Source organism: Lithobates pipiens, unplaced genomic scaffold (assembly GCF_037356315.1).
Source record: "Lithobates pipiens isolate NorthernLeopardFrog02 unplaced genomic scaffold, aLitPip1_a1.2 Scaffold_16, whole genome shotgun sequence".
Lineage (NCBI taxonomy): Eukaryota > Metazoa > Chordata > Amphibia > Anura > Ranidae > Lithobates > Lithobates pipiens.
The window spans coordinates 370,070,836-370,097,168 of record NW_027507748.1 but is presented as its reverse complement, the minus strand read 5'-3'; the positions used below and the strand labels follow the sequence as shown (position 1 = coordinate 370,097,168).

Here is a 26,333-nt window from a genome sequence, read left to right as displayed (position 1 = left end):
CATATTATTCTACCTCTTTTTAACTTATTTCAACACAGTATTTTTGCACATTCTTATTATATAACCAATATTAGTTATATCCAAAGTATGATAAAAGCTGCATATTGCCGTTTTTTGTTTTGTTTTTTAATTTTGGATTGCTGTGGCTTTACCTGAGATTTATTGAATTTTTTATTACTTTAATCAACCTTAGTAATTTCCACACTTATGGAAGGTCTTTCATCAGTCACGGGACACTGGTATCATGAGAAGGCACATTATTGTACTACAAGTGGGCATTTTAATATGCATTAAAGTAGATGCAGGCTTAACCCTTCCCTGAAAGGATAAACATACTGGGGCTGCAACTGTTTAAATCTTTCATAAATACAGAACATAGTAATGACATAAGAGTTAGCAGGACAAAGAGTGTTCAAAGGGCATGCTATCCAACAAAGCCAGATAACAGCATCCCCCAGAAGCTATTTTACATCAGCGGCAGTCTCTATCGTCCTTCTGAAAAGCAATCAGTGGTGGGTTGCTTTTTCAGACACAGTTTAGAGCCAATTTACAGGTGTTCGGGAGGTAATACAGCGCTTCCAGAATCGTTATCTCTTTATCTCAACGTGGATTTTACATTGAAATACTATGCCGCAACCAAAAACCGGTGTTTGGCACATGGTTGCAGCATGTTCACACAGACTTCAATGGGCCAAGGTAAAGAAGTAGTAGGTATAGCCCCAGCTTTATTAGCTGTACTTCTCCTGTGGATCACAGGAGTGCAACTCGTTCTGCACTCCTGTGATCTGTTCTCAGCCGACAGCTGGCTGAAGCCCACTGATGGGTGATGTCACAGAGCCGTTCCAGGCTCTGGAAAGATCCTGACCATCTGGTCAGAATCCACCCAGAAGCTTAACTCACCACCTGTCTCAGCCTCTCAACAATCTGCTGAGAGCCCGAGCCAGCCCCTCCTGCCCTGTCCACAGCCCAGCGCTCCAGTGAGCGCTGAAGTGCAGAGCAGACTGACAGTTACAGCTCTCTGCTCAGAGTGGAGGGCGAGAACTGAGCAATTAGTGATGTTTGATCGGTCAGTTCTCACTACAGATGTGGCGGGGGACAGATTCATGCTGCATCCACCTAGGAGAGTATAAAAGGTTGTTGTTTTTTTTGTTTTGGAATGCCACACTACTCTTTTAAAACCGCTTCACCAACTTCTTGTATAAAAGGGAAAAAAAAAAAGGCTTCACCATGAGCAGCCATCATGTTACACTGTAGATCGGTGATGGCAAGTCATTTTGAGCCTGAGTGCCCAAATTAAAAACACAAAAGCAACTTATTTCTTTCAAAGTGCCAACACTGCAATTAAACCTGAACACTGAGGTTTTAGTTTAGAAAAAACAACTCATAGTTGTCCGAGCTAATTAACAGGGCTGGACCAAAAAAAAAAAAAAAAGGGGGGGGTCTGTAGACGTAAATAGGGCAGTTTCAAATAATTCAGCCTGGGCCCTTGAGTGTGTTTTTTAGGGTGACAGCATTGTCTATCTTTATATGGTGCTTGAAGGATTGTCATAAACCCTATGACATAAGGATTATGACAAACATCCAAAATCCTCGAAATGAATTTTGAGGGAGTATAGCTTGCATGCCCACAGAGAGGGCTCTGCGAGCCAGCTGTGGCACCCATGGGTTAGCCATCGCTACTGTAGACAGCCAACACACTACACGTGCAAATTTAGGCAAAGTTTTGTCACATTTCCCTCTGCAGGGGCAAGTACAAAGCTACTTTTTTTACAGGGGACTGCTGCTCCATGTTCTTACAACTGGTGACAGGATCACTTCAAATAATTGCAAAACAAAAAAAATTAATAAAAAAAAAAAAAAGGGCTTCAGTGTATACCGCTTGTCAAACTAATCAGTAGGTCCAGAGATATAGGCAACTTGCCACCACCCTCATCTATAGCTGGCTATCGCCGTAAGCGGCATTGGAAGGCTAAAACAGGTAACAAAGCCTGGGGAATGCCCAGGAAAAACCCAAGACTATTTACCAACCAGCTTGCAGACAACTGATTTAACCTAACAGTATGCGTTAAAAACAGGGGTTTAGTCTGCACGCATTTGCAAACGCATGCGTAAGCCACAGAGCCTTGTCACGGCACCCTGGTATCTGTAGTCCTAGCACTAAAATACGAGCGGACCACAGTGGAGCACAACTCAGGGCAGGTGGACTGAAAGAGAGCCTAACCTCTTCTTAAAAAGGTATAGGAGCACACCAAACACCCAGCAAGTAGTACAATGGCTGCAAAGGTGTTGGTGCATTGCTGGACCAATACAAACACCAACGTGATAACAAAAAACTTGCCACCGCCCTCATCTATAGCTGGCTATCGCAGTAAGCACCATTGGAAGGCAAAAACAGGTAACAACAAAGCCTGTGGAATGCACTGTTTTATCCTTCCAATGCCGCTTACTGTGATAGCCAGCTATAGATAAGGCGGTGGAAAGTTTTTTGGTCCAGCAACACACCAACACCTTTGCAGCCATTGTGCTACTTGCATACCAGGGTGCCGTAATGAGGCTCTGTGGCTTACGCATGCGTTTGCAAATGCGGACTAAACTTCTGTGTTGCACTTACCTACTGGAATGTTCTGGAGAAGAAGCAGGAGTTTGATTTTTAGAAGAAAAACAAGATTTGTATATAAATTTCAGCTGCCTACAGATCTCTGGGTCTTCCCAGTTTCCCTTTACATTTTTTCATTATATGCGCAGTTTGACTAGCCAAGGTTTGACAGGTTTTCTTTACCGAATATTGTTACTCAAGAGGTCCAGTATAACTGTAGCACAAAGGCATTATAAGAGTTCTTAAAAAAAAAAAAAAAAAAAAAAGACACTGCACCTTAGTACACTATTAACATAATTACACCAAACATTATCTGTAGATACAGCAGCATTCTCTATTAAACCAGCCAGCAATTACATTTTCCTTGAGTGATTTTCCTCTAGTACTCCAAGCTATAATTACTTCCACAAATAAGATAATGAATGACTTTACCTGCTCTGTAAATATCTCCTGGGTGAAAATGGTCTTCATTCTACTAAGCGAGCTAGGTTTGATGACAATCTGGAAAATTAACAAATTTACTTTACAAGGTTCTGCTTGATTAAAACTCAACTCATTATCCAACAAAATAATTGTACAGCAATATCTAAGCAACTGCTAGCTGAAATTATTATATTATATATATATATATATATATATATATATATATATATATATATACATATACACACACACACACACACACACACACACATATACATACATATATATACACACACACACACACACACACACACACACACAAGCATTAATTTACTAGCACATTATGACATTGCCATGCAGGGGATTTTTCCACCCACCGCGGTTTACTTCAATAAGGTTAAACTGTGTTCATGTTTAAAATCAAATCATGTGCAAAGAAAAAAAATCTGGATTTTTTTTTTGCCTTTTAATTGTCTTCCCACGTGGGTATTGTGTGAATACAACTTTAGTTTATTCATTAGCATTCAATTTGCAAATCAAACATGAACTTTGCTATGTGAATAGCCTCTCTTTAGCAAGTAAACCCCACTGAATATAGTAATCCACAGATTTATTTCAGTATAGCCAAGATTAACAGTGCTTCAAAAAGGTAAAATGGAATTTACAGGCCTACCTCTGCTAGGTGAATAGAACTGCAAATTGTAATATGAAATGAATGTATGCATTATATTACCCAAAGAAAAATAGCAGTTTTTATAGATTTTCTATTCTCGATCTTAACAATAGGAAATAATAAATACAATATTTTGAAAGTAGCAAGTCACACATTATTAATTTCAACAATTAGACAATTTTCTCACCTTCATTCCCAAAGTAGAGCAAACCAAATCAATAATGGCACTCAACTGGTTGCTATGGAAATACATGGCAACCAACAACAGCATTTCTCCAAATGAGGCCGATACACCAGCAGTGCTATAAAAAGTACAAAAAAACATTAGTTCACCACTCAGGTACTTACAGTATTATCTTTTAAACTGCATTTCCCAGAATTCCCATCTCCTTGCTTCTTCTGGCTCATTGCTTCCCAAAATGTTGCCGATCGTTTCAGGTCAAATAACACGTATCCCTCAACATTGTCTTTTAGCTTTTCTGCATTACAACTTCATTACCAGTAACAGTATTGCAAACCTAAAAAGGTATGCAAATAATTCAATACTCTATTTACAACACAGAGACTGGTCATATGGAGGTACCGAAAAAACTCTGGATAGCCGCACTCCGGATCAGGTAAAATAAGTTGTGCCTTTATTAATTCCACAAAAAAAACCTTCACATCATGCGAGTTACAGCAGCAGAGGGAATGTAGAACAGGGAATACTGACGCGTTTCACGCTAAAATTAGCGCTTACTCATAGCTAATCCATGTTCTGAATGGTTCAGAACAGGGATTAGCTATGAGTAAGCGCTAATTTTAGCGTGAAACGCGTCAGTATTCCCTGTTCTACATTCCCTCTGCTGCTGTAACTCGTATGATGTGAAGGTTTTTTTTGGTGGAATTAATAAAGGCACAACTTATTTTACCTGATCCGGAGTGCGGCTATCCAGAGTTTTTTCGGTTCCTCCATTTGGCTAGTGCAATCAGCCTGCACTTTGGACCCCTACTTGTTTGGAGTGGCCAGTTTCTTGGTGGATCAGCCTGGAGCGGTGGATTTTTCTTTTTACAGAGACTGGTCATGTTATTTTAGTTTAGGGAGAATCAGCTAGATAGCATGTCAGTGCACTTGCTGAATCTTTCAATGGCAATATCTACAGAATATAAATGGACAACAATGTGCAATTAAATTTTATAAATCCAAGGATAAAAATTTAAAGAGAAAATAAGAATTTTGTACTCATTGCAAAATGTTTTTCTCAGAGTCAATTGAGGGACACAGGAATTCTTAAATTGCCAGGTTACACCGTTGCCTACTTTAGACATGGACACAGGCAACAAAAGCCAGTGGCAAGTACAGGATACAGTGGTAGCAAAATCTACTTGGAAGGGAAGAGACGGAGGTCACTCAATGAACTCCACGAAAAGGATTTTACACCAAAGTACAAAAATTGTAGGATGATGATGATGACGATGATGATGAGGATGATGATGGATGATGATGGATGATGATGGATGATGATGAGGATAAGGGAGTCCAGGTTGAGGTGAAAGACAAAAGTACAGTGAGGGGAAAAAAAGTATTTGATCCCCTGCTGATTTTGTACGTTTGCTCACTGAAAAAGAAATGATCGCTCAATAACTTTGATGGTAGGTTTATTTTAACAGTTAGAGACGGAATAAAAAGAAAAAATATCCAGAAAAACACATTTCAAAAAAGTTATAAAATTGATTTGCATTTTAATGAATGAAATAAGTATTTGATCCCCTATCAATCAGCAAGAGTTCTGACTCCCAGGTGTGCTCCTAATCTCAGCTTGTTACCTGTATAAAAGACACCTGTCCACAGAAGCAATCAGATTCCAATCTCTCCATAATGGCCAAGACCAAAGAGCTGTCCAAGGATGTCAGGGACAAGATTGTGGACCTACACAAGGCTGGAATGGGCTACAAGACCATTGCCAAGCAGCTTGGTGAGAGGGTGACAACAGTTGGTGCGATTATTCGCAAATGGAAGAAACACAACATAACTGTCCATCTCCCTTGGTCTGGGTCTCCACGCAGGATCTCATCTCATGGAGTTTTAATGATCATGATAACAGTGAGGAATCATCCAAGAACAACACGGGAGAATTTTCTCAATGATCTCAAGGCAGCTGGGACCATAGTCACCAAGAAAAAAATTGGCAACACACTACGCCGTGGAGGACTGAAATCCTGCAGTGTCCGCAAGGTCCCCCTGCTCAAGAAAGCACATGTATAGGCCCATCTGAAGTTTGCCAACGAACATCTGAATGATTCAGAGGAGAACTGGGTGAAAGTGCTGTGGTCAGATGAAACCAAAATCAAGCTCTTTGGCATCAATTCAGCTCGCCATGTTTGGAGGAGGACCCCAGAGACACCATCTCCACCGTCAAACATGGAGGTGGAAACATTATGCTTTGGGGGCGCTTTTCTGCTAAGAAGACAGGACAACTTCGCTGAATCAATGGGACGATGGATGGGCCATTTACCATCAAATCTTGGGTAAGAACCTCCTTCTCTCAGTCAGGGCATTGAAAATGGGTCATGGATGGGTATACAGTGCCTTGTGAAAGTATTCGGCCCCCTTGAACTTTTCAAACGTTTGCCACCTTTCAGATTTCAAACATAAAGATATAAAAATTTTATTTTTTGTGAATAAATCAACCAACAAGTGGGACACATTTGTGAAGTGGAACGAAATCTATTGGATTTTTGAAACTTTTTTTAACTAATAAAAAAATTAAAAGTCGGGCGTGCAAAATTATTCGCCCCCCTTGCGTTAATACTTTGTAGAGCCACCTTTTGCTGCGATTAAAGCTGCAAGCCGCTTGGGGTATGTCTCTATCAGTTTTGCACATAGAGAAACTGAAATTCTTGCCCATTCTTCCTTGCAAAACAGCTCGAGCTCAGTGAGGTTGGATGGAGAGCGTTTGTGAACAGCAGTTTTCAGCTCTTTCCACAGATTCTCGATTGGATTCAGGTCTGGACTTTGACTTGGCCATTCTAACACCTGGATAAGTTTATTTGTGAACCATTCCTTTGTAGATTTTGCTGTATCTTTTGCAGCGTCTTTTGCAGACTCCAACAGGTTTTCATCCAGAATGGTCCTAAATTTGGCTGCATCCATCTTCCCCTCAATTTTAACCATCTTCCCTGTCCCTGCTGAAGAAAAGCAGGCCCAAACCATGATGCTGCCACCACCATGTTTGACAGTGGGGATGGTGTGTTGAGGATGATGAGCTGTGTTGCTTTTACGCCAAACATATCGTTTTGTATTGTGGGCAAAAAGTTCGATTTTGGTTTCATCTGACCAGAGCACCTTCTTCCACATGTTTGGTGTGTCTCCCAGGTGGCTTGTGGCAAACTTTAGACGAGACTTTTTATGGATATCTTTGAGAAATGGCTTTCTTCTTGCCACTCTTCCATAAAGGCCAGATTTGTGCAGTGTACGACTGATTGTTGTCCTATGGACAGACTCTCCCACCTCAGCTGTAGTTCTCTGCAGTTCATCCAGAGTGATCATGGGCCTCTTGGCTGCATCTCGGATCAGTCTTCTCCTTGTCTGAGCTGAAAGTTTAGAGGGACGGCCAGGTCTTGGTAGATTTGCAGTGGTCTGATACTCCTTCCATTTCAAAACGATCGCTTGCACAGTGCTCCTTGGGATGTTTAAAGCTTGGGAAATCTTTTTGTATCCAAATGCGGCTTTAAACTTCTCCACAACAGTATTACGGGCCTGCCTGGTGTGTTCCTTGGTCGTCATGATGCTCTCTGCGCTTTCAACAGAACCCTGAGACTATCACAGAGCAGGTGCATTTATACAGAGACTTGATTACACACAGGTGGATTCTATTTATCACCATCAGTCATTTAGGACAACATTGGATCATTCAGAGATCCTCGCTGAACTTCTGGAGTGAGTTTGCTGCACTGAAAGTAAAGGGGCCGAATAATTTTGCACGCACCACTTTTCAATTTTTTATTTGCTAAAAAAGTTTAAAATTATCCAATAGATTTCGTTCCACTTCGCAATTGTGTCCCACTTGTTGGTGATTCTTCACAAAAAATTAAAATTGTATATCTTTATGTTTGGAGCCTGAAATGTGGCAAAAGGTTGAAAAGTTCAAGGGGGCCAAATACTTTCGCAAAGCACTGTATTTCAGCATGACAATGACCCAAAACACGTGGCCAAGGCTACAAAGGAGTGGCTAAAAAAGAAGCAACATTAAGGTCCTGGAGTGGCCTAGCCAGTCTCCAGACCTTAATCCCATAGAAAATATGTGGAGGGAGCTGAAGGTTCGAGTTACCAAACATCACCCTCTAAACCTTAATGACTTGGATAGGATCTGTAAAGAGGAGTGGGACAAAATCCCTCCTGAGATGTATGCAAACCTGGTGGCCAACTACAAGAAACGACTGACCTCTGATTGCCAACAAGGGTTTTGCCATCAAGTACCAAGTCATGTTTTGCAAAGGAATCAAATACTTATGTCCCTCATTAAAATACAAATCAAGTTATAAAACTTATTTTTTTTAAATGTGTTTTTCTGGATTTTTGTTGTTATTCTGTCTCTCACTGTTAAAATAAAACCTACCATTTAAGAGCTGACCGAGTCTTGGCAGTGAGATGCATTGGTAGAGCCAAGGACTCCTGACGTTTGTCTCATAATGAAAGGATATTAAGCTGAGGAGCTCTGGAGTGCAACTGGGCACAAGGAATGGCATCAATGTTGCTAGTATCTTCTCCAGAACCTTCATGCAGGCCCGAATTGAGAGACTTTCCAATGACCTCAGGCACTCCACTTGGAGTCGAAGAAATGAGTACCGTATATACTCGAGTATAGGCCGACCCGAATATAAGCCGAGGCCCCCAATTTACCCCCAAAAAAACTGGCAAACTTATTGACTCGTGTATAAGCCGAGGGTGAGACATGCCTGTCCATCCCTGTGTGTGTGTCCGTCCATCCCTGTGTGTCCGTCCATCCCTGTGTGTCTGTCCATCCCTGTGTGTCCGTCCATCCATCCCTGTGTGTGTGTGTGTCCATCCATCCATCCATCCCTGTGTGTGTGTGTCTCCATCCATCCATCCATCCCTGTGTGTGTGTGTCTCCATCCATCCATCCATCCCTGTGTGTGTGTGTATCCATCCATCCCTGTGTGTGTGTCTCCATCCGTGTGTGTGTGTGTGTGTGTGTGTGTGTGTGTGTGTGTGTGTGTGTGTGTGTGTGTGTGTGTGTGTGTGTGTGTGTGTGTGTGTGTGTGTGTGGTGTGTGTCCAGCCTACCTGTGTCCCGAGCCTTTGTCCCGAGCCTCCGTCCCGTGCCTTGCCTCCTTGCCTCCGTCCCGTGCCGTGCCTTGCCTCCGTCCCGTCCCGTCCCGTGCCGTGCCGTGCCGTGCCTTGCCTTGCCTCCGTCCCGTGCCCTCTTCGTCGGCGCCTCGGCGGCCATTGTAAAATTCAAAAGCTGCGCCGCCGCCTTCGCCTGTGATAGGCGGAACACTGAATTTCCCAGCAGCCTGTGTTCCGCCTATCACGGACATCGTATCATCCTCGTCCGTAGTACGAGGATGATACAATGTCCGTGATAGGCGGAACACAGGCTGCTGGGAAATTCAGTGTTCCGCCTATCACAGGCGAAGGCGGAGCCGGAGGCGCGGCTTTTGAATTATAGAATGGCCGCTGTCTGTCTGCTCGACACGCTGATCGAGCGGGCAGACAGCGATGACTCGAGTATAAGCCGAGGGGGGCACTTTCAGCCTCAAAAAAGAGGCTGAAAATCTCGGCTTATACTCGAGTATATACGGTAGGTCCTAAGGCTTGATGTTTATGAGAAGAACTTTTCACGGATTCTGAACAGTCACCTTCACCTTCTTTTCGAGAGGTAAGAGTGTGTTTTTACCCACAGTCTCGTGGGTAATTATGTGGTTAGAAAAATAAAAAATTGTCCAGCATGCTGTAAATGAAACTACTAAATATCACACAAATTATATCATCCACATTTTTCCATCCTCCAATCCCCATATATTAGATGAAATACCTTCCCCATGCATGCTCAAAGTTCTTAAAAAATTATTACGTTCAAAGAAATGTGCTCCAAGGTGATTAACCCATTTCAAATCCACATGTTTTTTGTGTTCCAACACACCATGCTCAATATGCTCTCACCTGTACATTTAACCTATATGTGCACACTATACAGACAATTGTGTGCAGAATGGTGGTGAGTGGAAGGCTGGTCTATCAGCATTCCAGAAAAAACTGCAAAAAAAAAAAAATAGAAGCCTAGTGCTCAAAAGGCACAGCTAGTACCCCTAGGGATTTCAAACCAATAGACCGAGAATACCGGCATCCTTTTGCCTTGTTGGCAGGTTTTAAATAAATTTTGAGTACATGACCCCCTGCTGCTGAACACTGATGCTGTGCTAGACCTGTAAGTAATGTTAGCCTCTACTAGCTTTATTACCATGGTTTCAATGTGGTCATTGCCCTACATCTTTGTTTATACTTGCCTAATTTGTATATTTACATTCTAGATTATGTATTTATGAGACTTTATCTTGCCTCGGAAAAAGGACGGAAAGTCCGAAACATGGTCGGCAATACTCTCTAATGTACATATCGTCTAAAGCCTACTCTGAATTAAGCATTGTCAAGTACATTCTGTCTATATGCATTATTTACCTGTACACACTATAAGTCAATCAATGCCTTCCCCCTTAAGGGGTTAAATAACGTTATCCACACTCCCTGTCTTGGGACCTCCACTCTCCTCTAGAGATGCCTTCCACTTTACAGACCGAACCAGCAGTCGTTTCCTCTTTACACAATACAACTCCAGCCTCCACCAGAAACTGTAGCTCATAATAAAAACATTGTAACCATAGTACTTTCGATAAAATAATTATTTATTAAAAACAAGTAAAATACACTCACATGTACAAGTACACTGATTCAGTGCACTGCGGGTAATGTGTATATCCCCTTAAGAATGGTCAGCACCATTCTGTCCTGGTGCCTGGTCGATACCTGGACTGTGCAAGGACATCCCTGGCTGTGCCCTTACGCATTACATCATAAAAAACACATGACTTCTTGAGAGCAAGAAGTATGCATGTGATTTATGATGTACATGAGGGTGCACCAAGAAATATTTGAGGTTTCATGGCAGCCACCAGAACCCACATCTAGTAACTTTTGGAGAACAGGAATTTGGAAGTGATCATTTCAAGTTAGTGTCCACCATAACCACTAGGATACCCACTGTGATCTTGTCTGTCTGAGCCAGTCCTAAACCCCGTAATCCTCCTTGTGTGATTGAGACTCTGCATAGGATTCTTGATCCTCGACAGCTTCCTCCCCCTCAGCTTGAGGATGTGCCTCCGATGCCTCTTCCACCCGAGGATAGGGAGAAAAGGAAGGAGGGGGGAAGGACTGCATTGTGTCTAAGCAATATACTTTGCATTTAATGGTAGAGCTAGTTCAACAATACTGCAAGTAAGCAGCAGCTAGCATAATCAACACCAACAGAATGAATCATCGGCTGTGAAGCTCCAAGAGGGAACTAGAAAGCACTAGGAGCATATGTGCAATATTACACACTGCCTCCTATTTAGTGCTGCATCACCAGGTGTAGGTAGTAAAGGAGGTGGTCAAAGTAGAATGGTAACCCATCCCTGTAAAGCTCATAGGCCAAAAAAAAAGAAAAAGGAGACGACTCCCCCACCCCATATGACCAACTTACAAATACATAAAGTAAACGGAAAACCCACAATAATGGAAGAATTTTAACTTTTAACTCTAACTGCTTCTGTAGCAAGCACCACATACGTATTTTAAGTATCCAACTGAGGAGAACTTAATCCAGCAAACTTCCAGAAATGCAGGGCCGTCACAGGGAACACCAGTATAAAACAGGCAACTTCCAGGATTTAACTTACTCAGCATGAGTTTACCAGTACTCGTTGGCTGACTGGAGCACTTTCCACGGTTTAACTTATGCAGCATAAATCTACCAGCAGCAGTTATTAGTACAAACATCTTCCAAACAAGAAAACAACATGTCCACTCTCCTAAAGACACCAGCAAAAAACAGGCATATGGTTGCAGCCAAATGTATCCTGTACGGACTTTTTTTTGTTGCCAGTGTCCATTTTTACCATAGGTGGCAGTATAACTTAATCTAAGAAATCCTGAATTCCGCAATGAATGAGAAAATTAAAATATTACCTGTCTGTAGAACATTCTTTCATTGATTATACATTCTGCATTCATGTTCCCATAACAAGCCAATGCTAAATTTTTATTCTTTTACAGAAAATGTACAAATAACTAATCAAACTACCTTTCAAAATAAGCCTCCTCTTTAATCATCCAGCTTAGCCAAGTCAGCATCAATTGCTCTTGTTCTGGGGTGCTGTAAAAAAAAAAAAAAGTAACAATTCACTTTATAATTGCATCAACTATTCAAGTCATTGGAAAGTTTAACATGTCACCATAAGAAACGGAAACATTTAAAAAAATTTGGACACGGGGTGCATGCACTAAGCCACCAATATCGGATGCAATTTCTGGCCAAAATTGGGGATGCCGAGAATCACTCCAGTACAGAACTTTAACATTATGGGTATTCCCGAACTGTAAGAGCCCTCAATGCAATTACAACAGCCTTTTCCAGGGTCTGGCATGTCTATTCCATTTGAGCAACTGGAAATTGAGAGTGCCTACAGGGCTCTAGGAGGCAATGAGATGGATTCCCCATGGATAGAATTGTAAAACTCCTATACTTCTGCAACAAAGTAGCAATCCTCCTAAAAGCTCATAAGCAGTCTTTAAACCTGGTGGCAAAACAGCCACTGCTTCTCTCATCAGGTGATTTGACTGGTGACTACCCAGTATGCCACAGGTTTCCCACACATTGACCTTAGGTTTCTGTTTTTTTTTTCCCCTCTTTGGGTTTACATTTTAGGCCACCTTGGCCCATGTTACTTTTCATCTTCCCTTTCCTTTGATCTACCAGAGAAAGGGGGGCACCTGCCCTGTGGAAGAAGGAACAGGTAGAGCAATAATTCTTGGGGAATGTCTACCCTTCCACAATGGCTGTTATTTTTGCTTTATCAAGCAGCTCAATTCCCCTAATATTTAGGCATTCAGATAATTTGTTACTCAAAGGCTAATATAGTTTGCGCACAGGAAACACACTTCTCTATGGCAAAATATTTTTCAGTCCCTTTTACCCACAAGTATCTCTGTCAGTGATACTACTAATTATAGAAGGGTCCTGGTCATTTAATGTAGGATTCCAGGTTTACTATGACTTAGGTATTAAACCCAGAAGCAAACATTTATTAAGTTCCAGTTTACCAATTCTTAGGCCGCGTACACACGCGCGGACTGTTTGCCCAACCTTGTTCGTCAAACAGTTTCGGCAAACAGTCCGCTCAAAATTTGCATGAGCGGACTTGCCCACACACGAGCGGACTGTTTCAGCAAACTGTTTGCCAAACAGTTCGCTCAACTTTTGAAATGAACGGACTCGCCCACGTAAGGCGGAGGCAAATCCGCCCATTTCGAGCGCGTGTACAGGTAGGCGGGGCCCGCGAAGGAGACGTCGCGGGCTCCGCCGCCTGGAATGGGCTTAAAGGGGAACCCCAACGCCGAAAAAAATCGGTGTGGGGGTTCCCCCAAAGTCCACACCAGACCCTTGTCCGAGCACGCTACCCGGCCGGCCAGGAAAGGGGGGCGAGCGAGCGCGCCCCCCCTCCTGAGCCGTACCAGGCCGCGTGCCCTCAACATGGGGGGGTGCCTTGGGGAAGGGGGGGCCGCGCGGCCCCCCCACCCCAAAGCACCTTGTCCCCATGTTGATGAGGACAAGGGCCTCTTCCCGACAACCCTGGCCGTTGGTTGTCGGGGTCTGCGGGCGGGGGGCTTATCGGAATCCGGGAGCCCCCTTTAAGAAGGGGGCCCCCGGATACCGGCCCCCCACCCTATGTGAATGAGTATGGGGTACAATGTACCCCTACCCATTCACCTGTGAAATAAAGTACAAAAAAAAACACAACACAGGGAAAAAATATTTTATTGCACAGCTCCGGGGGTCTTCCGTCTTCGGGGGTCTTCTCGCCGGACTCCTCCGCTATCTGTGTGTAGCTCTTTTACTAGCGGAGGAGTCCGGCTTTCTTCCTCCCCGCCGCCGGCCTCTTCTCCCGACTTCGGGGGTCTTGTCCCCCTCTTCGGTTCTTCTGCCGGGCCACCGCGCCTTCTTGTAGCTCTTTTACAGGCGGTGGCCCGGTCTTCTGTCGCCGCTGTCGTCGCCGCCGCCGCCGCCTTCCGTTCTTGTTCTTCTTCTTGTTCTTCTTCTTCTTCTTCCCCAGGAGATGTTGACACGTCGCTCTCTCCGGCCGGAATGCCAGGGCCGCGCTGTGCGGTCACTTATATAGTGACAATGGGGCGGTGTCACATGGTATATGTCACATGGGTTGGTCACATGGTGACCCCGCCCCCTTACGATGTCATAGTCCCCATGTGACATCAACCCATGTGACCAACCCATGTGACATATACCATGTGACACCGCCCCATTGTCACTATATAAGTGACCGCACAGCGCGGCCCTGGCATTCCGGCCGGAGAGCTCGTCGAGTCAACATCTCCAGGAGAAGAAGAAGAAGAAGAACAAGAAGAAGAACAAGAACGGAAGGCGGCGGCGGCGGCGACGACAGCGGCGACAGAAGACCGGGCCACCGCCTGTAAAAGAGCTACAAGAAGGCGCGGTGGCCCGGCAGAAGAACCGAAGGCGGCGACAGAAGAACGGAAGGCAGCGGCGACAGAAGACCGGGCCACCGCCTGTAAAAGAGCTACAAGAAGGCGCGGTGGCCCGGCAGAAGAACCGAAGAGGGGGACAAGACCCCCGAAGTCGGGAGAAGAGGCCGGCGGCGGGGAGGAAGAAAGCCGGACTCCTCCGCTAGTAAAAGAGCTACACACACATAGCGGAGGAGTCCGGCGAGAAGACCCCCGAAGACGGAAGACCCCCGGAGCTGTGCAATAAAATATTTTTTCCCCTGTGTTGTGTTTTTTTTTGTACTTTATTTCACAGGTGAATGGGTAGGGGTACATTGTACCCCATACTCATTCACATAGGGTGGGGGGCCGGTATCCGGGGGCCCCCTTCTTAAAGGGGGCTCCCGGATTCCGATAAGCCCCCCGCCCGCAGACCCCGACAACCAACGGCCAGGGTTGTCGGGAAGAGGCCCTTGTCCTCATCAACATGGGGACAAGGTGCTTTGGGGTGGGGGGGCCGCGCGGCCCCCCCTTCCCCAAGGCACCCCCCCATGTTGAGGGCACGCGGCCTGGTACGGCTCAGGAGGGGGGGCGCGCTCGCTCGCCCCCCTTTCCTGGCCGGCCGGGTAGCGTGCTCGGACAAGGGTCTGGTGTGGACTTTGGGGGAACCCCCACGCCGATTTTTTTCGGCGTTGGGGTTCCCCTTTAAGCCCATTCCAGGCGGCGGAGCCCGCGACGTCTCCTTCGCGGCCCCGCCTACCTGTACACGCGCTCGAAATGGGCGGACTTTCCGAGCGGGAACAGTCCGCTCATTTCGAAAGTACAGCGGACAGGCCCACACACGGGCGGACTGTTCGCTCAAACACAGTTTCAGCGGACAGTTTTTCGGAATTTCCGAAAGACTTTGTCCGTCCAACTGTCCGCTGAAACTGTCCGCTGAAAGCCCACACACGAGCGGACTGTCCGCCCAAACACTGTTCAGCGGACAAGGTTGGGCGAACAGTCCGCCCGTGTGTACGCGGCCTTAGATGCGATGACTGCATTACAAAATGAAAGTTCTTTAAAAAGCACTGGAGGGGGTGGAAGGGGGCGTCCCCTCCCGATACCTGTAAAAGCAATCAAGTGGCTTTTACTTTGCAGGGAATGGCCTAATGAAAAAAAAATATATATCTGAATGATGCCTGCATGATATCTCCACTCAAAGTCCAGGACCTCATATGACATACTTGGGCTGGAAGTGGTCGATTTTATTCTGGTGATCCTGCCAGTAAGTCTGTTTTTCAACAGAACAGGTTGTTCTGCTGATGTAGCAGTTTAGAGTGTTGAGACAAACCATTTACCACTAACAGGAGTAATTACAGAGGTCAGTCTTTATTTATGTAAAACCTTCATCGCAAATTAAAAATACACTGCTGCTGTAACTGCATGTATAACTGCAGTGTGAGCTGGAGTTTGGCTTCAATTTGTTAGTGTATTTAAATCCGCTAGTACATTTAATACCCCCCTCCCCCCAGACCAGCTATGCTGATGTTAAAAAGGTGCCTGGTTCTTTAAACATGTGATCGGCTGTGTCCGATCACAGCCGATCGCATGTAAACAAGGAAGTGCCAGTAATCGGCTCTCCTCGCCTCACACTGACAGAGTGCGAGGAGAGGAGATTCGATATCAATGGCATCTCCTCCCAGGGGGACATCTAGGAATGTAATCAGGACACTGATCATCAGTGCCCTGATTACAATAGTCACCAATCAGTGCCCACCAATGCCAGCTATCAGTTCCCACAAGTGCCAATCAGTGCCCATTAGAGATGCCACTCAGTGCTGGCAATCAGTGCCACCTATTAGTGCTGCCCATCAATAATGCCCATCAGTGTCGCCCATCAGTACTGCCTATCCATGACGCCTATCAGTGCCCAGTGCCCATAAGTGTGGCATATTAGTGCCTCATCAGTGCCCATAAGTGCCACCCCGTCAATGCCCACCAGTTCAGCCCATCAGTGCAGGCGAAAAAATTTTGTTACAAAATTTACTGACAGAAAAAAAAAGTAAAAAAAAATTATTTTCTAAATTTTTGGTCTTTTTTTTTTGTAAAAAATAAAAAAACCCACCAGTGATTAAATACCACCAAAAGAAAGCTCTATTTGAATGAAGAAAATGATAAAAACTTTGTTTGGGTACAGTGTAGAATGACCACGCAATTGACATTCAAAATGCGACAGCTGAAAAATGGCTTGGGCAGGAAGGGAGTGTAAGTGCCTGGTAGGCAAGTGGTTAAATGAAGTTACATACAGCTCACCTGACCAACGTGGAAAATGCCAGCAACATACAGAAAGAAAGGGAGACAAAACGAACCCCACCAGGAGTTGCAGGTGGCCGACTAGTCATGAGCTGAAGTACTTGTTCAGCCTCTTCATCTGTTGGCCTGTATGCATAATACAAATGCAATATACAAGTTACAAATTACCACTAACACACTGGCTGTCTGAGCATAGTTAAAGTAGAACACAAGGCAAAGATTTTTTTTTTTTTATTACCGTATATACTCGAGTATAAGCCGAGATTTTCAGCCTCTTTTTTGAGGCTGAAAGTGCCCCCCTCGGCTTATACTCGAGTCATCGCTGTCTGCCCGCTCGATCAGCGTGTCGAGCAGACAGACAGCGGCCATTCTATAATTCAAAAGCCGCGCCTCCGGCTCCGCCTTCGCCTGTGATAGGCGGAACACTGAATTTCCCAGCAGCCTGTGTTCCGCCTATCACGGACATCGTATCATCCTCGTACTACGGACGAGGATGATACGATGTCCGTGATAGGCGGAACACAGGCTGCTGGGAAATTCAGTGTTCCGCCTATCACAGGCGAAGGCGGCGGCGCAGCTTTTGAATTTTACAATGGCCGCCGAGGCGCCGACGAAGAGGGCACGGGACGGAGGCAAGGCAAGGCACGGCACGGCACGGGACGGGACGGGACGGAGGCAAGGCAAGGCACGACACGGGACGGAGGCAAGGCACGGCACGGGACGGAGGCTCGGGACAAAGGCTCGGGACACAGGTAGGCTGGACACACACACACACACACACACACACACACAGGGATGGATGGATACACACACACACAGGGATGGATGGATGGATGGAGACACACACACACAGGGATGGATGGATGGAGACACACACACACAGGGATGGATGGATGGATGGATGGAGACACACACACACAGGGATGGATGGATGGATGGACACACACACACACAGGGATGGATGGACGGACACACAGGGATGGACGGACACACAGGGATGGACGGACACACAGGGATGGACGGACACACACACAGGGATGGACAGGCATGTCTCACCCTCGGCTTATACACGAGTCAATAAGTTTGCCAGTTTTTTTGGGGGTAAATTGGGGGCCTCGGCTTATATTCGGGTCGGCCTATACTCGAGTATATACGGTATTTCTTTTCCTCAAAATCTACTGAATAAAATCACGTGAGATGTATACACCACTTTTAGGATTGCGATCCTTTCTTTACCATTTACAATTTCATTCATTCCAGCAAGTATAGCTTTCGCTGCAGCTTTAGTAATTTAAACAACATAATGGAAAAGCTATAAACTAAAGTCTAAAATTGTATGTTAGAGCATAGATGGATATTATTAGCTACAGTCAATATCCATGTATGCAGCTTGGCCATCCCTCAGTATTCTTCACATAAACAGAGTTGGGTAATAAGATACAGATTAGTACTAAACTATAACAAAACCAATGAAAAGGAAAGGAAGAGGAAGGAATTGTCTACGCACTTAAGGCCAGCAATTCCCATCAATGCACAGTAGAGTCGAAGCAGGGAACTGGCTTTCACCACATGCTCTTCTTTGAGTCCACAGTACAGAGAAGCTGCACGCTCAGGATCTCCCTCTTGTGGCATCTGTGTGTTTTTCGCAGCTGGGAGAATGCTTTTCAACTCAGAGAGCAGCTGTTTTCTCATTTGCCAAAGCACTGAGCTGCTATTTTCTCTTCTTCTCTGAAAATAGGAAGGGAAAATACATTCAATCTTGTCATCTTGCAAACATATATATTATAAACAGTTGTAAAATCTGCTTTGGTGTAAAAACTGTGCAGTCTGAGGATCTACCTGAGTGAATATGCAGTAAATCGCACAGATCGTTTAGCCAAGCAATTGTACTACATAACAGTTAGCATACCTAAAATGTACTTTTAAGGAGTTATAAATTCTATAATAAGGTTACAATGCGTGTACAATTAGGGCTAATCTATTTACTAGTAGTAGCTGCTGGCTGCCTGTGTTTACCTAAAAAAACTGAAAAGGAACCATTTTCTTGTGATTGCTAATTTTCCAGCCTATTTTCTTTATTCTCTGCCAAATAAAGAAAGAACATCTCTTCCATTACAACTGATAAATAATCAAATTACTTAATAGCAGTACATCTTAAGGCCTGCCATACATGGTGCACATTTCCTGCAACCACTGGTTATGATTCCCTCATTAGCACAGACAGTGTTGACAGGGGAATCCCAATTGTCTGCATCTGGCAGGGGGTGGGGTCAGCTGCCCCCGCCAGGAGAAGACCGTGATTATTGACAGCAACTATAACAGCTGCTAGCAATAATCACAAGTGAATCTGGCAGGCTTGTTGCACCCAGGTCAATAAATCAACATGGTACATTTAGCCTGCCCATACATGGTTCGAATATCGGCTGGTTCAGTCGTGTATAGACGGCCCTAGTTTCTTTCCTAAGCTATGTGATTTGAGATCTAACAGCTTGCTATGGGCAATCAAATTCTCAAAATGTTAACAGACAGAACAGGATTCTTACCAGTTGACCATTGCGAATAAACGTTCCAAACCAAGTACGAACTTTTGCATTGGTTCCAAGTAGAAGTCCGCTCACAAAACATACCATGTTGCTTACACCATCATCACCTGCCTCATTTTTAGTGTGGTCCAATGTCAAAGCGACACCAAGTCCTGGAAGGTGACATTCTTCTACCTGTCACACAAATTGGAATTATGCATCAACTGTTTTCCTTTACATGGTTAATATGTACAGTATATGATTATCCTTCAAGGAATGAACATGGCTTAATAGAATAGTACTGATATCATCACTGCTAGTAACCAAGTTACTCACATTCTACATACAACAGGTTCTTACCACCATGCCTCGCACTTTGAGGGCTTGTGATGGATTCATTTTGCACAGCTGACGCAGTGCTTCAGTTCTTCGTCTCCCTCCAGTGCTCTCCTCATCCTGACGCTCTCCATTCTTTATCAAACTCCTGCAAACTACACAAATAAAACTGAAATGTAAATAGGTTGTGGTTTAACAGCAATAAAGGTATCTGCAAATGTAATATTTGATTATATAATATTTTTGCAACAAGTGGACAGAACATATTGATGACCATCATTCTAATAAATACCTCCACAATGACAAAGGACTTCTGACTAAATGCCATTTTTATATAACAGGTTGGGAAATGAATGTCTTGCAATGGCCTTTTAAAAGAAAACAAATCCCTTGCTAAACCTGAAAAATTACCATGTACAATACTGTTTTGCCCTACCAGATAGGAGTCCACTAATATTTCAGGTTAAGAGGAGGCCAAGCTGACTGGCAAGTAAACCTCTCAAACCCAATAAATACTTCTAGGTGTACGACATATTTTAAAGGGCAGACCTATAAGACTGGCTTCTTCTGTTGCAAAAAAAAAAAAAGTTAGAAAACAGGTTATTCATTCGTTTTCAGCTGTCAATTTTCTAATGCCAGAAAAACAATAAAACAAAAAAGTAGCCCAAATCTCTCAAACATGAATTTAGACAGTATCATGATTAAAGGATATAAATAACAATTACATTATATATACACAAACAGAGGCTTCCAAAAGTATTCATCCACATTTTGTCATGTGACAACCAAAAATGTAAAATTTATTTTATGTGATAGACCAACAGAAAGTGGCACATAATTGTAAAGTGAAAGGAAAACAATAAATGGTTTTCAATTTTTTAGAAATGTGTGAAAAGTGTGGCGTGCATTTGTATTCAGCCTCCCTAAGTCAATATTTTGTAGAACCACCTTTTGCTGCAATTACAGCTGCAGGTCTTTTTGGGGATGTCTCTACCAGCATTGCACATCTATAGAGTGAAATTTGTGCCCATTTTTCTTTGTAAAATAGCTCAAGCTCTGTTAGATTGGATGGAGAGCGTCTGTGAACATCAATTTTCAAGTCTTGCCACAGATTCTCAATTGGATTTAAGTCTGGACTTTGACTGGGCCATTCTACCACATGAATATGCTTTGATCTAAACCATTCCATTGTAGCTCTGGCTGTATGTTTAGGGTCATTGTCCTGCTGGAATGTGAACCTCCTCCCCAATCGAAAGTCTTTTGCAGACTCTAAGCCCTTGTACACACGGTCGGAGATTCCGACAACCAAATCCGCCGGATTTTGTCAGAAACTGTTGTGTACACACTGTCGGACAAGGCTGTCGGAAAATCCGACGTGATGACGTTATTTCCTTATGACGGGACTATGTTCACGCTAGTAGCCAATAGCTTTGGTGTAGGATTTTGATCCGAGCATGCGTGGCACTTTGTCCAATCGGAATTCTCTACACATGATCGGAGTATGTCCGATCGGAGCATTTTGTCGGAAAAACTGGAGTTAGTACTTACCGGTAACTCCTTTTCCGGTGGTCTTCCAGGACAGCCCTTGAGAGATGGAGCTCCTCCCATCGACACAGGAAACACATTGCCACAGTTCAAAAGGCGGTCCCTCAGGTCCCTGGTCAGTCATTCACCAAGAACCGAAGGATGGAACTGAAAAACATATAAAACCATAACAGGTAATAACATTAGTACATCACTACAATCAAATAAAGGGTGGGATCGTGCTGTCCTGGAAGACCACCGGAAAAGGAGTTACCGGTAAGTACTAACTCCAGTTTTCCCAAGTGTTCTTCCAGGACAGCCCTTGAGAGGATCCCCAAGTACTTACCAGATTAGGGGGGGACCACGGCCTGGAGGACTTTCCTCCCAAAGGCCTGATCCTGACTAGACATTAAGTCCAGTCGGTAATGCCTTGTAAAGGTGGAAAAGCTTGACCATGTGGCTGCTTTACATACCTGCTCCGGGGTGGCACCAGCTCTTTCTGCCCAGGATGCAGACAACGCTCTTGTTGAGTGAGCTTTAACACCCTCAGGAGGATCTCTATTCAAGGCCTTATACCCCTCTGCTATAGCTAGCCTAATCCATCTAGCTATGGTTACTTTTGAAGCTTTCTGTCCCCTACGCTGTCCGGAAAAAAGGACAAAAAGGGAGTCTGAGATTCTGAATGGATTTGTTATTTTAAGATATTCTAGAATACACCTCCTCACATCCAATAAATGAAAACGTTCCTCTTTCTCATTTGCTGCATTTTGACAAAATGAAGGGAGGACAATATCTTGGGACCTATGGAAGCTAGATGCTACCTTTGGTAAGAACCCAGGGTCTGTCTTTAGAATGACTCTGTCTTCTAGGATCTGTAGGAATGGTTCCCTGATGGAAAGTGCTTGGATTTCACTGACCCTACGGGCTGAAGTGATTGCCACCAGGAGAACTGTCTTAAAGGTAATAAGCCTTAGGGAGGCCTCTGAGATAGGCTCAAAGGGTGACCCCAAGAAAGCTTTTAGCACAACTGCTAAATCCCAGGATGGGACTTTTGTGATTCTGACTGGCTTGCGTCTAGCGACTGCCTTACAGAATCTAGCGACAAAAGGATTTTCCTGTAAGCGTTCATCTAGGTATACACTTAAGGCAGCTATCTGTACTTTAATAGTACTTAGGGTTAAACCCTTGTTTACACCTTCCTGTAAAAACTGTAGAATATTAGCCGTATTTATGTCCCGGCCATTCAGCCAGCTATTGAATTTTTTCCAGACTTTTTTGTAAATAGCTCTCGTGACTGGTTTGCGACTCTGTAGTAAGGTCGCAATTACCTCGTCTGACAGGCCCTTACTCCTTAAGATTTCCTCCTCAGTAACCACGCTGACAGCTTCAGTGTGGCGACCTGCGGATGGTAAAGAGGTCCCTGCGACAGGAGGTCCTGTCTGTAGGGAAGTCTTAGAGGCGGACAGTCTGTCAATTGTAGCAACGTTGTGAACCACGGTCTCCTGGGCCAAAAAGGTGCTACTAGAATCAAACAGGTTTTTTCCTTGAGGAATCTTGCTAGGACCCTCGGAATGAGATGAAGAGGGGGAAATGCATACGCCAGACTGAAAGTCCATGGAGTTTGCAAGGCATCTACCGCCAGGGGTTGATCTCCTGGGTTTAGCGAGAAAAAATTGGGAACCTTTGCATTTTTCTTGCTCGCAAAAAGGTCTACCTCTGGTTCTCCCCAGTGAGCTGTTATGAGATTGAATGCCTCTGGGTGTAAGGACCATTCTTGGTTCGAAATCCTCTGTCGACTCAAGAAGTCCGCCTTGTTGTTCAGCTCCCCTTTCAGGTGAACTGCAGAAATGGATTCCAGATTGGCTTCTGCCCACTGGAGAATGCGTCTGGCTACCAACATCAAACGAGGACTTCTGGTTCCTCCTTGTTTGTTTATGTATGCTACAGCCGTCGTATTGTCTGAACGGACTTGTAGATGGTGACCCTGTATTGCGGGGTGGAAAGCTAGAACAGCTCTCAGGATTGCTGTTAGTTCTTTCCAATTGGAAGAGAAACATTTCTCCTCCGGGGTCCACTTGTCCTGGACCCAGCTTGAGCCTAGGTGGGCTCCCCAGCCCCAACTGCTCGCATCCGTTGTTAGTGTTGAAGTGATAGGAAGGACCCAATGAACCCCTTTGTTTAGGTTCTCCCTGTCCTTCCACCACCAGAGGGAGCGTTTTACCCTTGAGGGGATCGATACCTCCTCCTCCAGATCTCTGCCTTTTAATTGTTCTAACAGAAAACCCTGAAGTTCTCTTTGATGGAACCTGGCCCATTGTACGGCTGGAATGGCTGCCGTCATAAGACCTAAGACCGACATTACTTCCCTCACCGTACACTTGGGGCTGCATTGAAGAAAAGATATTCTCTGCCACAGATTCAAAATCTTTTCTTCCGGCAGTATAATTTTCTGATCTACAGACTTGATCCAGTACCCCAGATACAGGATCTCCTGTGTTGGGGTTGTCTTGGATTTCTCCTGACTGACAATCCACCCTAATCGACTCAGACTGAGTTGAGTCAATTCTAGGTCCTGAGAAAGACGACTCTCTGAGTGGGCTGTTAGGAGCAGATCGTCTAGGTAGGGGATAATTGAGACTGATTGAAGCCTCAGAGGAACTAAAGCCTCTCCGAGAACCTTGGTAAAGATTCTCGGAGAGGATGATAGACCGAAGGGAAGTGCTCTGCACTGAAAGTGGTAAACCTTTGTGTCTATCTGCACTGCCATCCGAAGGAATTTCTGGCATTCCTCCCTTATTGGAATGTGCAGATAAGCATCCCTTAGGTCCAGGGTTGCCATAAATGTCTCTTTCTGCAGGAGATTCTTTATGGAATAAATGGACTCCATCCGAAATCTCTTGTAACGGATGGAGCGATTCAGTGGACGGAGGTTCATAATTAGTCTGAATCTCCCTGACGGTTTTCTTACCACAAAGATGTGCGAGTAAAAACCGTCCCCTTGTTCCTGAATAGGGACTGGTGTCAATACTTCTTGATCTACCATTTCCCCTATTAGTAAAGGTAAGGCCCTGGCCTTTTCTGAGTGACTTGGAAGCTTTGTCACCAGAAACTTGGAAGGAGGGTTGCTGTGAAATTCCAGCGCATGACCCCTTTTTATTATGTTTAAGACAAACTCGTTCGAGGTTGTCTCTTCCCATTGAGGAAGAAATTTGCTTAATCTTCCTCCCACAGGAACCCTGACGTCACTGGGGTTTGGGATCCTGATTGGGGCGGCTAAACAGTATGCCCCCTTTTCCTTTCCCTTTATGTCCCGACCAATGTTTTTTGGGGGTTGAACTCTTCTCTGATTTAGAGGGTTCCTTAAAGGGACGAAAAATTTTTCTTTGAAAATTTTTCTTTTTTGCAGGAAAGGTTTTCTTTTTGTCCGCCGTCCTTTCTAAGGCGGAGTCTAATTCAGGCCCGAAGACTAAGTCTCCTGTAAAAGGGACGCTGCACAGGCGGGTTTTAGACGCCGTGTCTCCCCCCCAGGTTTTCATCCATACTGACCTCCTTGCTGCCACTGAAAGTGCTGCAGATTTAGCCGTAAATTTAACGGAGTCCGTGGAGGCGTCAGAGATGAAACTGGTGGCCTTAAAAAGCATAGGGAAAGATTTCAAAAGCTCCCCCCTAGGAGTGCCTGCCTTTAAGTGTTCTTGTAGTTGCGATAACCAGAACTCCAGGTTTCTAGCTACACAGGAAGTGGCTAGAGCTGGTTTTAAGCCTGCCATAGAGGCATCCCAGGCCCTCTTTAAGACGATGTCTGTTCTCCTGTCCATGGGATCTTTCAGGTGGCCCATATCCTCAAAGGCCAGATCAGCCTGCTTTGAGATTTTGGACAGAGGGGCGTCTAGTTTTGGATTTTTATTCCAGACCGCCTCTGGGCTCTCATCAAAAGGGAACCTTCTCTTAAGGGATTTAGGAAAGAAAACCTTCTTGTCTGGTTCAGACCACTCCTTAAGGACAAGGTCAGAAAGCACCTTATGTATAGGAAAAACCCTTGCTTTCTTTTTCCCCAGAGCCTCATACATTTGATCATGTCTGGATAACTGAGTTTCTTCCTCCTCAATTTCCAGCGTATCATAGATAGCCCCCATTAGCTCATCTACTTCCTCGAGAGATAATCTATATTTTGAGGCTTTAGATGCTGCTTGATCCTCTTCCTGACCCGAGTCAGTGTCAGAGGATTCGGGGCTAATCAACGTGGGGCTAGGCTCCCTGACCATACGGGGCTCCCCTGAGCTGGGTGTTGTAAGGCATGGTGAGGATGAGATTATAGTTGTTTTACTCGTGGAGGCAGCTGCAGCTGATCCCACGTCAGTGATTAACTCCCGGAGGGACTTAAAGGTCGACGCCATTTCCTCTTTAAAGGAGCCCAAAAACTTTGCTAAAGGGGAATCTGCCTCAGATTTAAGCAAGCTTGCAATGCATTGCTTGCATAGGGCTTTGTTAGAGCCAGAGGACAACCTATTCCCACAATTAGGACACTTTTTGCGGCCCGTCTTGTCTTCCCTTGGCATCTCTTTAGCCTGAAAATAAGAAGACAAAGGATTTCTTAGCGTCAGAACCATGTCCCTCCTAGAATCACCACTAACAAACAACCTCACTGTGAGTAAACCGCCACCGTGGGGTACTACAGGGCCCAGCCTACAAACACCACCACTCCACCAGAGTAATAGCATGCCCAGCAGCCTACCTGGGTTTGGCTGGTGCCTGTCTCCGCCGGAGTATCCTGGGGAATAGCCTCCATGGTCCCCCTCTGACGCTCCGAATCCCGCCGCTAATCCGGTATAGCTGGACGCTGGTCGGGCTTTACAGGCACAGCGCTGGCTCTCCCTCTCCTCCTTGTACCCTTAGAGACCCGGAACCGGAAGTCTCGGCACGCAGTGATGACGCGGTTCCGCCGGAAGTGAACGCTCGGCGTCTCCGACCCCCTGCAACGAGGAGGGAAGATGGAAGGTTCCACTCACCACTCCTGGGGGAAACCGGCGTCATTCTGCCCCTGGCCACCTCGGCACTGGAAGGAGGAGGGTAACGGGTCTGCTCCGGTTCAGCTGGACGGTACCCGAGCCAAAGAAAAAAAAGGTATGGACCCAAACTGCAGCCATAAACCAGGACCCGGTCCCTTAGGCTTGCAGGTTCTCAGGCAGCC

The 26,333-nt window shown here is 45.0% G+C and overlaps 1 protein-coding gene across 1 annotated transcript in view; it reads right to left on the bottom strand.

Annotated features, from left to right (window-relative positions):
• The window catches only part of INTS2 (integrator complex subunit 2), a 104,837-nt gene that overhangs the window by 64,122 nt on the left and 14,382 nt on the right, over window positions 1-26,333 (bottom strand). Inside the window, 7 exon segments of the mRNA XM_077484465.1 lie at window positions 3,029-3,097; window positions 3,880-3,994; window positions 12,034-12,105; window positions 16,764-16,889; window positions 18,271-18,491; window positions 19,307-19,480; window positions 19,646-19,776. Coding sequence (XP_077340591.1) covers window positions 3,029-3,097; window positions 3,880-3,994; window positions 12,034-12,105; window positions 16,764-16,889; window positions 18,271-18,491; window positions 19,307-19,480; window positions 19,646-19,776 — 908 coding nt within the window.